This window comes from Indicator indicator, chromosome 1 (genome assembly GCF_027791375.1).
Source record: "Indicator indicator isolate 239-I01 chromosome 1, UM_Iind_1.1, whole genome shotgun sequence".
NCBI classification, from domain to species: domain Eukaryota; kingdom Metazoa; phylum Chordata; class Aves; order Piciformes; family Indicatoridae; genus Indicator; species Indicator indicator.
In genome coordinates, this window is record NC_072010.1 from 117,030,785 (window position 1) to 117,045,057 (window position 14,273).

A 14,273-nucleotide genomic window follows, 5' to 3' on the forward strand; every position below is an offset into this window, starting at 1 on the left:
GTGAAAACAAACCTTGGTAACGAATCTTGCAGACACAAGTCACTTGGCTGCACAGTCTGTCTCCAAATCTACTTCAAGCAGAGCTTTGCTGTGCATCACGGTGTGGATCAGCAGTATCCTCCACTGCTATGTACCCTTCCCTTTCTACACCAGATGAGGCCAACGCACAACCGTGGGGAAAAGGTATACCAAAAACACTAAACATTTTGCAACAGGTATGCCTGTATCAGTAATAAATGTCAGGCCAAAAGTTAATCAGGAGGAGTGGCATTATCCTTACTTTAAATAGCACTAAGGAAATCGCTTTACTGAAGAAGAATTCACAAAGCAATACTGGCAAAGCTATTTATCCATTTTCATGTGGTACCTATAGTTTTTATGTGATTATCATTTGGATGTATGGTGTTTTTTCCATTCCCAGCTTTCAAGTTGAGAAATTGAGGCATCTCTAGGTGTGCAGAACATTAGTCAATCATTATGACTAACTGACTGAAAATTCAGTTCTAGAAATAAATTCAGCTGTTACCTGGCTGTTAACTTCAAACAATTTCTGGAACAATACAAAGGTACAGAAACACGACTGGCTAGACTGATAGGGGACTGACTGGTAGGTTTCTGCAAAAACACTCACTTTTCATACTGACACTTCTAAAAAGAACATTTTAATTTTAGAGAGTGTAGTAGCACTTGATACAGCAGCTTTTCCTGAGAAAACTCACCACAGGCTGTAGCCAAGAAAGATTTCATCTCCTCTGCCTTCTGTTATCACTTGGTAACAGGCTATAGAACAAATATTTTAGTGTTACTCCATATTCCTATATATTTTGGGATGTGCAAAGTTCTATGAGATGAAGAAGCTTCTTGCTTTTGAAGCAAATCTATGTGATCTGAAGAAAAAAAAGTGTGATGCATCGAGGACCAGAAAAGAGCAACACTGCTAGAGAAAGGGTTCTGTACCCTGATGCTCCTTTACTTCAGAGCCTATGTGCCACAGACAGCATTGAATTAAACAACAGTCTTAGTAATAAACAATGACAATACACAGAACACTACCCAACATGGCTCCTTTGGCTCAAAGTAATTCCAGTTTGTTACTCAACAGTATGCAAAAATCTCCAACACATGGCTGAACACAGCAACCTTCACATCCTGTAGCCGACAGCCCTAGCAACAAATTGGCAAAGGACATTCAGATTGCACATCCCTTACACAGTTATATTTCTTGTGCAGTTTGAAACAGCATGGCTGTAACTTTGGCATTCATCTGAAAAAGGCTTAGCTGGGAGGTCAGCTGGCAGTCAAAGGTTCTCCAAAGGAAGGTCTGGAAAGGCATCCATTTATGACTTCTCCAAACAAAATAATATGTTTCAAGCAAAAGCAAAGTAATTTGTTTTGAAATGTTTCATGTTGCAGCACACCCAAGATACAGCTGTGTTGTCATAGGGATGTTAGTAGCAAGAACAGAATCACACTGAGATGATGAGGTACCACAGGGATGGTTGCAGGGAAAGTGAAGATCATTTCTAAACAGAGTGATTAAAAGGAGAAGGGAAGATGAGCTTGTAGAGAACTTTCAATTGCCTGGCCTAGTCCAAGCCCTTTCAGTGGTTCCATTTTTCCCTCTTGAGGCAGAGTATGATTCAGGATAATTTTTTTTACAGTGAGAACAATTATCCCCTGGAAAAACATCCCCAGAGACATGGTAGAGGCACCATCACTGGAGGTTTTAAAGATGCAGCTGGACAGGGTGCTAGATAATCACATCTAGGCTGCTTTTCCAAGCTTTCTTTCAGGGTCCTGTTCAACCTAAGCTGTTCTATGATTCCATGATTTTGGGGAAACTGAGGGACTGAAGAGACTATTTCTTTTCTATGTGACCACCAACATGCAACCATTTCTTGTGTGATCATCCCTTTTAAAAAATCAGCTAGAATCAGTCTGTACCAGAAAAGTAAGATGCTAATTTGCCTGGATGGGATTATGCAGGGCAGTTAATCACAGAAAAATCACAGAAACATTCGGGTTGGAAAAGACCCTCAGGATCAGTCCCAACTGATAACCCTAGCCTACAAAGTTCACCCCTAAACCATAGCCCCAAGCACCACGTCCAAATGACCTTTAAACACATCCAGGGTTGGTGACTCAACCACCTCCCTGGGCAGCCCATCCCAATGCCTGACTACTCTTTCTGTGAAAGTTTTTTTTTCATAGTGTCCACCCTAAACCTACTCAAATCATAGCCTTAGGCCATTCCCTTTTGTGCTATCACTAATTACCTGTGAGAAGAGACCAGCATCAGCCTCTCTACAATGCCCTTTCAGGTAGTTGTAGAGAGCAATGAGGTCTCCCCTCAGCCTCCTCTTCTTCAAACTAAACAGCCCCAGCTCCTTCAGTCACTCTTCATAAAATTTATTCTCCAGGCCCTTCACCAGCTTCATTGCCCTCCTCCACACTTGCTCCAGTGAGTGGGAAAGATGTGGGAAGGATGCTAGGCAGTGTAAGAATAGAGAATACCAGATGATCATGTTAGGATAAAGAGTTTGTGTGAAGTCAGAGAGGTCTCTCTAATAGCTGATTACCTCCATATGCAATTCTTATCAAATAGGCAACTACATACTAAAAAGACTCGGGCTGATTCAATGCATCATGAACACTACTGTCAGTAGTATTAACATAGCACAGGTGTACTCACTCTGCAGCTAAGGAAAAAAAAAACCCTCTTTTCCCCCACTTAAAAGCTCAATCACCATTTACATATGTCTAAACAAACCTCTCATTTTGCAGAAGCCCTATATGCAGCACCTCCAAGTGTGTGTACACACACACATATATGTATTTTTTTAGATGCTAGCCATCTTTTATTTACCATAACAATGTGACCTAGAACCTTTCCATTTGCTTTCCTTCCACCCCCACCCCCACCCTTTTTTCCCCCTCTTTAAAATTACTCTGCCAAAAGATAACATGCCTTTACTAATTAGGCTCCAAACACAGGGGAAAAAAAGTTTCAAGTACATAAACAACACACTTCATAAATAAAACCTAACTTCCTCTTGACCAGTGGATTTAATGTGGAGGGGAAGCATATGTGGGCAGGACATCTGAGGAGAAACTTAACTCTCTCAAGCCGGTGGTGAAATAATCCAAGTGGTAAGAAGGGCATAAAACTGCACTTCTCAGAATACTGGGAGGCTGATAAAATTACAGAATATCATGGTAATGTGTTAACAGGATCTGAGGAAGACAGAAGGAGCTAGAGAATGAAAACTATTTTCTTTGCCACTCCAGTAAAAGCAAATTTATCTTTCTGATATGTATTCTTGTCCCATCAGGTGTAAGTCCCTCCCATGCAAACATTTTACAGGCTTCTTGGCATTCACAGCAAAATTGTTCTGCTCCTCTGACACATCACATCTGTCACTAGAACACCCTTTCCTATACCTGTCTTGTTGCAACTAAGCTTTGAGCAGAGTCTAGCATAGTGAGCCTCTGGACATTGATGCGGCACCAAGAAAACCACTGGCGGTTAACTTTAATATCCAGATGTATATACTGTGGAAGAATTTGTTGTAGAGATTATAAGGCATCTTTCAGAGGTCAAGTAGTCCACGTTCATACAGCTGAAGTCATTTTCAAAGCTGAAATAATTTTTGCTAATACATAAAACATTTCCATAAATACGATAGGCACAGACAGAGTTTTTACAACCATTAATCTATCTTCACTGTCAAACACAGCAGCAGCTTTACCCTTAGCAAAAACCTTTAGCACAGCTCTGTGGCTCAGTCTGCTGCCCCAAAGGCCCTTGTACTTCAGCCACAGCTAGTAGGACAGATTTGTCTTTCAGGATTTCAGGCAGCATTTTTTTTAATAGTTTATTCCTTTTTGATACCATCTGATTTTTCTCTGTGAGAAAGATGCTATCTTCTTGACATACTAAAGTCCAGACTGCACATCAATGTATGGAGAATGGATGAAAGTGTAGTATCAGCAATGATGTATTTGACCTAACCCACTACTTACACCCCTAACAGTCATGCAAACCTTGCCCATTATACACTTGGGCATGCTGCCTCCGTGTGGCAGAATATGCTTCAGACATTCTTTTTTTTTCCCTTGCATTTCACCATGCAAGAAAATGCCACGAGTTTTGGAAATAAATTTTGGAAACAGAAGGAATAGAATCCATACATTATTTCTGTAAGAAAGGGCAACACGGGGATGAAAAACTTAATGGATCATATTAAGGACTGTTTTTCACACAAATACTCAGCAGGAACACACAGTAAAGTATAAAGGCCATATATATATATGTGTATGTGTATATATATATATATTAAAAGAATGCTTTCTCAAATGTTTATTACACAATGAAAGAAGACTAATTGAAAAAAATTCACATCCTGAACTTGATCAAAGAGGACCAATTGCTCTTCAGACCTATTCCCTAAAAGTAAGACTTCCAGAGCAGTTTTGAAAAATTCCATAAAACCATTACCACATTCTTTTTGTTTCAGTTCATAACTGCTTTGATTCAAACTTGTCTAAAAGACCATAGAAGTGGCTTTAGCATGAGACCAGCTATCGGATTCAAGTAGCACTAACACTGTGTTACGGGTACAGGATTTTTCCCATGACTAAAATGGAAATACTTTGTGAAATTGGTATATTTTCTTCCATACCGCACTCATCCCTACCCCAAAGCCCCAACCTCTGCCTACTTATCAGTGTTGTTACAAACAAAACCTAAAGAAGATAAAACCCAAGACGATTATTGTTTCGCTCATTTGTATCTTCACATTTCAGTCTTTACCAGCTGACCACAAGTGCATTCCAACATCACTCTGAGCAAGGTCTTCATATGTAATTTCCAGACTGGAAAGAAGTGATATGGTATGGCTCAGAGGGTTTTGTATCACCAATGCTGTAGTATTTAGGTTTTCCCTGCTTTGGTTAAGATGTAGTATGACGCTCCTGTCAAATCTCAATCTTACTGCATGAAACACACACTGCAAGGGGGTGCTAAATTTATGGTCAGATTTCTTCCTTTTTTTTTTTTCTTTTTTTTTTTTAACAGTGCAAGATGTAGAGATAGCATGAGAATCTCCAGATTAGGGTGCTGCAGGGCGCTCTGCCAATTTTACTTACATTTCACTGTATGAACATTTTGCCATCTCTGTTTGGTATCCAGCAAACAGTCCTATTAGAAATTTTCCAAACGTCTGTGTGTTTTTGTCTCTCAGTACTGTCCATGTTAAACCTTTTCAAAATATAAATTAGTAGCTATACATCTGCTGTTGTTGCTCTGTTTGAACCTGTTGCTGTCCAGACTGCTGTTGCGTTGGCTGTGCCTGGGGCTGCAAGACATCAGTCTGAGGCACTGACCTCCATGAGAGAGGATGCTGTTCCGTTACCTGGTTCCCTAGAGGAGCAATGGAGTTCACCAAGGTGGTCAGGTTTATAAAATGAGCCACAGACTGAGGATTGGCTGCCTCTGGCTGTGGCTGGATCTGAATGTCATTCTGGCGGTTGTGCAGCATGGCGGAACCGCTGACAGTGTCAAACGTCACGGTGAGAATTGAGTTGTCCAGCTGCAACTGGCGCTCAGGTGCAGTCAGATGGCTCACAGCCACCGGCTGCAGGTTTGTGAATTGGGTTCCAGCTGCCGTTGTGATGGGGGTAACAGTGATATTTGTCAGCCCAACAGAACTGGAAGGGGCTGTGACATTTGGGTCACTAAGGGTCACCACCACCTGAGGAAAAACAGAAAAGTAGCCTCAACCTTCTGTCTGGCAGCTGACAAACAAAATACCAAGCATCAAGAAAGATCATCTGACTGAGGATGGGCTGACATGTTGGTCCTGCCAGCAAGAGAAGTAACACACACAGAGGGCAACACAGAAAGCTTGGAATGTAACAACTTCCATGTACAGAAATAAGAAGACAATGGGAGGGAGGCAGATGCAACATCTGAAACAAGCAGCCAAATTAACTTCCATACTTTTCAGTCACACCTTCATCCTGTTAGTGCTATCCAGCAAACAAGGAGATGGTAAGACCAAAGGAAATGAAAAAACTTGGAAGAGCTTACAGGTCCAACTCCTTGTTTTTTTAAAGTCTCTATTAAATAATCTTTGTGTCACCACAATTTATAAAATAAGCCCTAAATGGTCTAATCATTGTTTTGAGTTTGCTATTAGTTAAAAAAAAAAAAAAAAGAATTGTTACCCTTCTAAGGAATGCCTGCTACCCATCATCCTACTACTGGAGCTCACCTGCTGAATGCTCTGTACAGCAGAATTAGTCTCATCTCCAACATTCCCTGTGAATTCACCTTCCTTCTCTGTGTATTCACTGAAGGCAGGATCATCAGGCACTTGAGCTTCCTCCTCCTCACCTGACTTTTGTTTTCGTTTCTGGCCACGTTTAAGAGCTTTCATATGCCGCTTCCCTTCTGGTAAATCTCCCTGTTCCAAGGCTAATTCCGGCTGGAGCAATATATTTAAAAACAAAACACAAAGTCATTTTGCTTAGTGAAGTTCCAAGTAAGAGACTATCACCTGAAGCTGGTTCACTGTCAATTCTCAAGTGAAGAAATTTTAGAAAAAAAATTGATTTCAGGGGATGACAACTCCTCCTCTAATGACCTCCCTTTCAACAGCACCCATGATACATAACAACACAGACTGCATCTGCTTATACACACTAAACCAGGGCTGACTCTCTCAAAAAGTACATTCCTTGTCTGTCAGCCTATGCCCAGCTATGATATGTACCAAAAAAAGTTACATCCTCACCTCACCCTCCAGTAGGCCTGGAACCTAGTTGCCACCAGAATTCTGCAACGGCGAATTTACCTGAACAATCCCAATTGAGGAGGCATCAATGGTAGTCGTCTCTGGCAGCTGCTCTAAATCATCGATCCTCACCGAAATAATCTGTGGGCAGAGGGATAAGTCAGTGAACTGCAACAGTGTGTATCACAGACAAACAATGGAGCGTTGCCCTAATAAATCCTGTCACAAAAAAAGCAAAACTTATGTAAGCTAACGTTTCACAAATATCACCAAATACAAGGGATCTAACCATGGTTTGTTTGTTTTTTTTAAATAACTTCATGGCACATCATCTTTTCTTTCTCACTGAAACCCAGCAAAGTTTAAAGATAACAATAGAAGAATATGTTTATTTTCATATTCCAGACAGAACACAACCCTGTAGGAAGTGATGAATTCTACAGAAAACAATGTGTATAAGCCTATCAATTGTGTCCTGATTCATTATTTTCAGCTAAATCAATACATCTCAGCTTATCAAAGAACAGAGACAAGCTACCCTCTGGATTGCAGATATGTAGCTGCATTTTTAATGAAAAAGTCAATCAACAAAGCTTTTCGTTGATGTCTTTCCCAGTCATGATGATAAAAAAATAGGGGTAGTTCAAGGCAAAGCAATACTAATGACAAAATGGTCGTTACAAAAATCCAAAACAACTCAAAGGGAATGGACAAGCCTTAGTCAACCTAAACAAGAAATGCTGAAGAGAAACACAATAGCTATTCAGAAATGTAGAACAGAGCAAAAAAGCTCCACTGGGGAGAGACAAAACATCCCTCTAATCCAGCCCCTCTGCAGTCATCATTCATTTTTAATACTAAGAATAATTTTGTATCATCAGCAGATGCTGCTATCACTTCTCTATTCAACCACTTCTTTCAGATCACTTCTGAATACAAAGAACACAATGGAGAAAAAGAATCAATTATACTCCCTAATGGATGAAGACAAAAGATGAAAAAACATACGTTTAAGCTGAGGCACAAAAAAGAAAAGGGATTTAAAATAACCAGAATTTCATTTTTAGGGACTGACAGTCAGAGAGGTTTACTACTGAAACATAACAAAAAGGCTGATTCAGTTTAAGTGCATGCTTAACTGAAGGCCACAAACTATCTTTAAAATAAATTAAAAAGACAATCACAGCAAACCACTCCACAATCTACCTGCCAAACTAACTCACCTCTGGATGTTTACGTCTCATATGTCGGCTCATGGATGCTCTGGTAGAAACCTTTGTCCCACACAGCTGGCAGCTTTGGGCTTCTACCTTATCATGAGTGAGCTGGATGTGCTTCTGCAGCATGTAATCAGTGACATATTTCTTATCACAGACTGAACATGTCCACTGTTTTCCTACTGGTGACAGACAGAAGGAAATGCTGTTAGCAACAGGCCCCAAAGATGAGTACTGCATTTTTAACACCTCAGCAAGAGAAACAATGTCATGTTGGTAACTTGATTAGTTCCAAGACTGGCAAGTCTAAAGCAAGCCTAGAAACAAAATCAAGCTATTGTCTTTGGTTACTGTTTTTAGAGGCTTTACCTGTATGAATCAACTTATGAGTCTCCATTGTATTTCTCTCGCTAAACGTCTTGCCGCAGAGCTCACACATGAAATCTTTGATTCCTGCATGAAGAGCACATTTGACACCAGAGCCTAAGGTATCTGGGACAACACCAAGTCTCATATTACTAACAAAGGCAACATCCAAACAAGTAGAAGCAGCACAGCTTCATTTTTATCCAAGCCATGCCATTTTATCTCGCAGAAGATAATCCAAGAGGAATAGATGTGGGAGACAACATTTTTGTTTGGGAAATGAGAACCTGAAGATTAACTCTAAACTAACTCTAGACCTACCCAAAACCAAACCCACCTCTCTTCAAAAAGTAAAACATTAAACCAACCAAGCTTGTATCTTAACTGTATAGCAGGTGGCTTCAGCTGACAAAGGACAAGATCTCACTTTTCAAAAAGCAGAATATATGTATTTTAAAACTAGTGTTTCTGACTGTTCTGGGTAAGAGCTCTCTTGGGAAGCACTAAACCAATTCAGTGCCCTTCTTGAACATCTCCAGAGACCTCACCTGTGTGTCTTTTGTAATGCTTCAGCATGTTAACTTTCTGAGCAAATTTCCTGTGACATTCCTTGCATTCGTATTCCTTAATCCCTTTGTGAAGTTTCATGTGGTGACGAAGTGCATGCTTTGTCTTCATCCCTGTGAGACAAAAAGTACAGTGTGACCATTAGTCCATTGCTCCCACCTTCCAAGGATGACCTGGGATGATCATGTTGTTACAAGATTATATCTGCTGCATGTCCACAATTGAGTATTTTTAATTGTTTAGATAGCACTGCACATTACTGTTATTACTTTAAATTCCAGGTAAAAGGAAAAACATCTCAGTACTCCGTGAGGAATGGTCAAAATATCAGGGATAAGCAAAGACAGAACATCATTAGAGATGTCAAACTTACTGCCTTCCACTAAAATACCAGTTCAGATTTGTTCCAGGTTAAAAAACAAACAATTCATGAAGTAAAAGCAACCCTCAGAGAGAGAAATTCCTCATTTGTTAATACTGAAAAGCTCAGCCTCTATTCAGTTTTGTGCTGCAAATGCACTGGAACTTGGGCAAGCACTCCTCAGTCTGGCAAAAGTAAATTTTATTATTACTGTAATCATTTTATTGTGATTGTAAATGATTGTTTTGTCTTACAGGCCATGAAACTAGATCATATGAAATGAGGAGTAGTTTATGTATCCATAAGGCTCCTGACTAATACGGTTTCTACCTCTCAAAAAACGCAGGCTTTACAGCACTCTGAGGACCTTCCCCTTATTCTAAGAATGGGAGCAGTCTTAATTCAGATATTCACCTGCTATTCAGTATCACAATTAATGGAAAACAAGGCATCAGACATACCTTTGCCACATTCTGCACACAAGTATTCTCGGATATTATCATGGACTCGCATATGTTCTTTTAACATGTCTTTTCTAGCAAATGATTTGCCACATTGCTCACAAGCATGACTTTTTACACCTTAAAAATAAATGTAAAAGACAACATAAACAAACAAACAAAAAATGTTAATGAAAAATGTGCACCTCCCAAAAAAACTGACTAAACTGGTGAATTAGAGGGGCAACAGTCCACCTGTGCTGTCAACCACACCTTTCATGCATATTGTGGCCGAAACTAAACTAGAAGACTTTGGAGAGAGACAGAGAAAAGCTGGGTTTTTTTTTTGGGTGAGATCTGGAAAAAAAAATTAAAAAAATATACAAACCTGAAGTAGGAAAACACTGAATAGCATGAAATAGTAATGAGCTGTTAAAAATGATTTTGCAATAGCAGTTTTCAGCCTGTGTAATGGTGAGAAGGTGGCATGAAGAATTTGAGGAAGAAAAGAATAAAGAACACAGAATTAGAATTTTTAAGCAGGTGAATCCTACATCATATTAACCAGGAATCTGGATTGTGTGCTTAGACTAAATACTTTCACTGGTACTACCTCCTTTGGAAAACTGGTCTACTCTAGAAGGATTGCGTTTATCTTACTGCAACAGTTACAAGGCACAATTTACTTCCTGAAAAAAATAAGGCAGGCACTGGCAACAGAAATTTCTTTTCATACTGATAATAACAAAGAAACAGAATATTTTTACCTGTATGTATAAGCTTATGCCTTTCCAGATTTCCTATACTATTAAAAATTCTTCCACAGATTTCACAAGGATGGATGTATCTGAAACCAAAGAGACCAAAACCTGTGACTTTTTTCTTGAGACAGAGTTGGTTTTGAGGCATCTATGTCAGTAACTGTATTTCACTTGTTAATAGTAATTACTAAAAAACATTTCTTGAAACACGAATGCATGTTTTAAATGAACCTTAAGAAAAAACACTATGTTCTGCAAGCTTGGAGCTGTCTGGTATTGCTCAAATCATATTTTTAGGAAATATTTACCAAAATCATAGGTGGATACTTCACAAATACTCCTCAGACTAGGAGGATGTCAACTAATAATCTTTGTGAAGTGAATCACAGAATCAATAAGGTTGGAAAAGACCTCAAGGATCATCAAAGTCCAACCTGTCACCTATATATTTCAACCTTTTAATAAACATTTTAACACTTTTTATAAAGTTTCAGATATTTCAGTACAGCTCAATTCTCCAAAAACATCAGGTGGCAGAGCCACTTTAACTCCAAAAAACTAGCTCCTCATATCAGTCCAAGATGTGTCATCTTACTTCTGCACATTAGGATCAGGCAGGTTCTCCCGATGAATGACCATGTGTGCATGGTACGTTGCCTTCAAGGCAAAACGTCGGTTACAAATGCTACAGCCATAGCCTTTCTCCTTGTGAACCTCCATGATGTGCTTCAGGTACTCCTTCCCTCTGCCAAAAGTCAGCTGTGGAATGAACCAATAGTGAATGCAAGGGGAAAAAACGTTCTTGGGAACAGCAGCTATCTAGTGAGACGTTATTGATAGAAGCCAGAGCTAGTAGACATAAATATCCTGTGTGTCACTAGATAAAAAAGCCTGTGAAAGCTGGACTTAGGTCTGAACCTATTTGGTCACTACAAGCATATTGCTACAGGACATCAGTTAACTCATTTGGAAAACCAGCTTGAGATGGCATCTCTGCTTCTTACACTGCATAAGAGGAGGGATCTTCAGTTATTTATGCACTGAGGAAAAGTCTTGAAGAGAAACACATTTAACCTTCACTAGCTGTCAAAGCAATGACACCACAGATTGAGAAATCATCTTTAGGGCATGGCAAACTCTAGTCTGCATAGTACACTTGGGCACTTACTCCAGAGGAGCTGGCATTTCTAGGCATTGCAAGACAGTGATTCCAGCTCAGCTCTTGGAATTGCTACAACAAACAGGTGCTCCACTGCTTAGCTCCCTGGGATAAGTAACTCTGCACATGCATTATATGTTCCAACACATCAAGGCAAAGTGCCATAACGACATGATCTTTTGCTCTGATTTTGGAACTAGTTGGGCATTTCTCATAGCACTGCACAGCCTGATGAAGGAAAAATACAGTCTTAAGAGCTCAGAAGAGCTATTTCACTAAGACTCACTCATATGTTGTTCTCCCTTAGGAAAACAGACACATTTCATCCAAAAAAGAGCTTTCCCTTCTCATCTCAGGTAACAACTCCTTTTCCACACCTGTTGCCTACACATCGGTTCAAAAACACCTGCAAAAGTGCTAAAGCCCCATTTCCAAAATGAGCTTTCTAATGTGAATGGCACAATTACCCTCATTTGGAAGCACGCAGTTTTATATAGCTTTTATATTGTTTACAGTTGCCCACATTAAATGTCAGGTGTTAAAATGACCACATTGAAAGCAAGCCTGTGATTAACTGCTCTGATAGCAAATCTTCTTATGCTTACTGACATAAACTTAAAATCGGTTTGCACTTAAAAACAGTTTGCAGATAAGAACAGAAAATTGAAGTATTATTACCTCCATATCTTCTAAAATGAAGATAAACTAAACACTTTAACCACACTAAGTGTGAACTGTGAAATAAACTCTGATTTCCAGGCAGTGGCTTAACTTCCAGAATTCCTTTGTTCTTGTCAGTTTGGCTTCCAGAATTCACTTGTTCCTGTGTCAGTTTAGCTTTTTCCTGTTCTCACTGATTCCTTTTGCATCCCACTCACCCTAGCACAGGGTCCTTGCCCAGTAAGGGCACTGAATCCAGATGGGCCCTATGGACCCCATTCTTCCCCAGAATTTATTTAATCAATGGCAAAAGCCATGTAGTAAGAGGTTTAAAAAGTCTTCTCTCTGCTGACAACTGAGTAAAGTATGTTCCTGCAGTACTTCTAATGCTATTCTGTCAGTAAGAGAGTAGGCCAAGAATAAGCAGTCACCCTAAGCAACAGTTTTAATCCTCCAAACTGGATATCCACTTGAGGACCATCTGAGCTCATAAAAATTAAACAGTTTGTGGACTGTATCATTCAGAAATGCAATAATGATTTTAATTTGTATGCAATTAAAAGGTAGCATAAGACATGAATGTTCCTTTATTGTTTCTTCTTCCAGTCTTGCTTGCTTGCTTCCTTACACACAGGTAAGCATACATATGCATATTCTCTTTCCAAGCATTGAGCACTCGGCTCGCAGAACACCACCTACAGTCTCAACGGAATAGCATCACTTCATAGACTAGAGGTAACAAGCACTGCAGAAGAGAGCAGACCTGTGGACTGGCCTTCTCTCCGTGAAACATCAATGCTACTTAAAATTCTTAATGATTTATAGTCATCTCCATTCCTTTCCCCCCATCCCAAAACAAATTAATTTGAAAGTATTTAAAGCTACCTGGCACCTTTTGCAGCTATACTTGTGAGGCTCAGAATCTGCACTTTCATCAGAGTTGTCATCATTTTCCTCTGATGAGATTCCAATTTTACCAATGAACTCTTCCCTCTGGTGATCATCCATAAGAGCTATGTCCTGTGTAGGGTGGGAAAGAATAGTCTGTTTTAATAGGTTAAACTTCTATTTCAAAAGGTAACACCTAGTCAGCTTTTGTTGCCATCCTGACTGCTTTGCATTAACAAGTGCTGTAACATAACTTATTTAAAGTATCCTCCTGCTTCATGCGATTCAGGTAAACAAAGTTCCTCTGTCCATGACTAAACAAGGAACAACTGTTTATCCAAGCAAACAATACTCATTTTTTTTTGTGTATGAAAGGAACTTGGGCATAAACAGAGACTCAACTTGTACAGTGTTACATCCATAAAAGCACCACTGAGTGGTATGGTTCTTTCAAACCAATTCCTCACAATTCAGCATTAACATAGTTATGTTTAATTAAGCAATAAGGGTGGGTGGGGTCTTTTTGTGATTTGGAACTTTTTGATTAAACCAGGTGAGAACTCAATACACAGGCAGTTATTTTGGCATATACAAGAGAATCACTATGACATACATGGAAAGAGCAGGAACAATGAGTTCTTTTTTCTTTTTTTTTTTTCCCACAAAGAGGGAGTATGACAGTAACCCCTCAGCCCAACCAAACTACAGCTAGAACAGTACATCTGTCTGCAGCCTTCCTAGTAATTTATTCTCTCTGCTTTAAATTGAGCAACCTCTGTGATTCACCCAAGGCTGCAGCGGTAGTTTTTTCCATGGTGTTCAGGATCAGTGCTCTGTAGCTGTAGCTAAAATACTTCAGACATGATAGTCCACATACTCTGCAGCAATCCAGATGCAGAAACAGAGCCATGGGTAAATCAAAGAACAACTCTTGCTAGGATGCTGTAGGAACATCCCTGCACAGGGTGCATAATCACTGTTGTGTTGCCAGTACGAACATGTGGCCATAACAATCTCAATATATTTATTGATATGCTTATGTGCCTGCTAAGTAACA

At 39.6% G+C, this 14,273-nt stretch overlaps 1 protein-coding gene across 1 annotated transcript in view; it reads right to left on the bottom strand.

Moving 5' to 3' along the window:
• Nucleotides 1–5,206: 5,206 nt before the first annotated feature.
• Nucleotides 5,207–14,273, bottom strand: part of PRDM15 (PR/SET domain 15) — a 30,920-nt gene continuing 21,853 nt past the window's right edge. The window contains exons 14-23 of the mRNA XM_054380907.1: nucleotides 13,214–13,348; nucleotides 11,105–11,268; nucleotides 10,516–10,595; nucleotides 9,770–9,889; nucleotides 8,929–9,060; nucleotides 8,384–8,467; nucleotides 8,021–8,196; nucleotides 6,858–6,938; nucleotides 6,276–6,488; nucleotides 5,207–5,753 (exon numbers count right to left, since the gene is read on the bottom strand). Of these exons, the coding sequence (XP_054236882.1) occupies nucleotides 5,277–5,753; nucleotides 6,276–6,488; nucleotides 6,858–6,938; nucleotides 8,021–8,196; nucleotides 8,384–8,467; nucleotides 8,929–9,060; nucleotides 9,770–9,889; nucleotides 10,516–10,595; nucleotides 11,105–11,268; nucleotides 13,214–13,348 (1,662 nt within the window). The 3' untranslated portion in view covers nucleotides 5,207–5,276. The remainder of the gene's footprint in view (nucleotides 5,754–6,275; nucleotides 6,489–6,857; nucleotides 6,939–8,020; nucleotides 8,197–8,383; nucleotides 8,468–8,928; nucleotides 9,061–9,769; nucleotides 9,890–10,515; nucleotides 10,596–11,104; nucleotides 11,269–13,213; nucleotides 13,349–14,273) is intronic.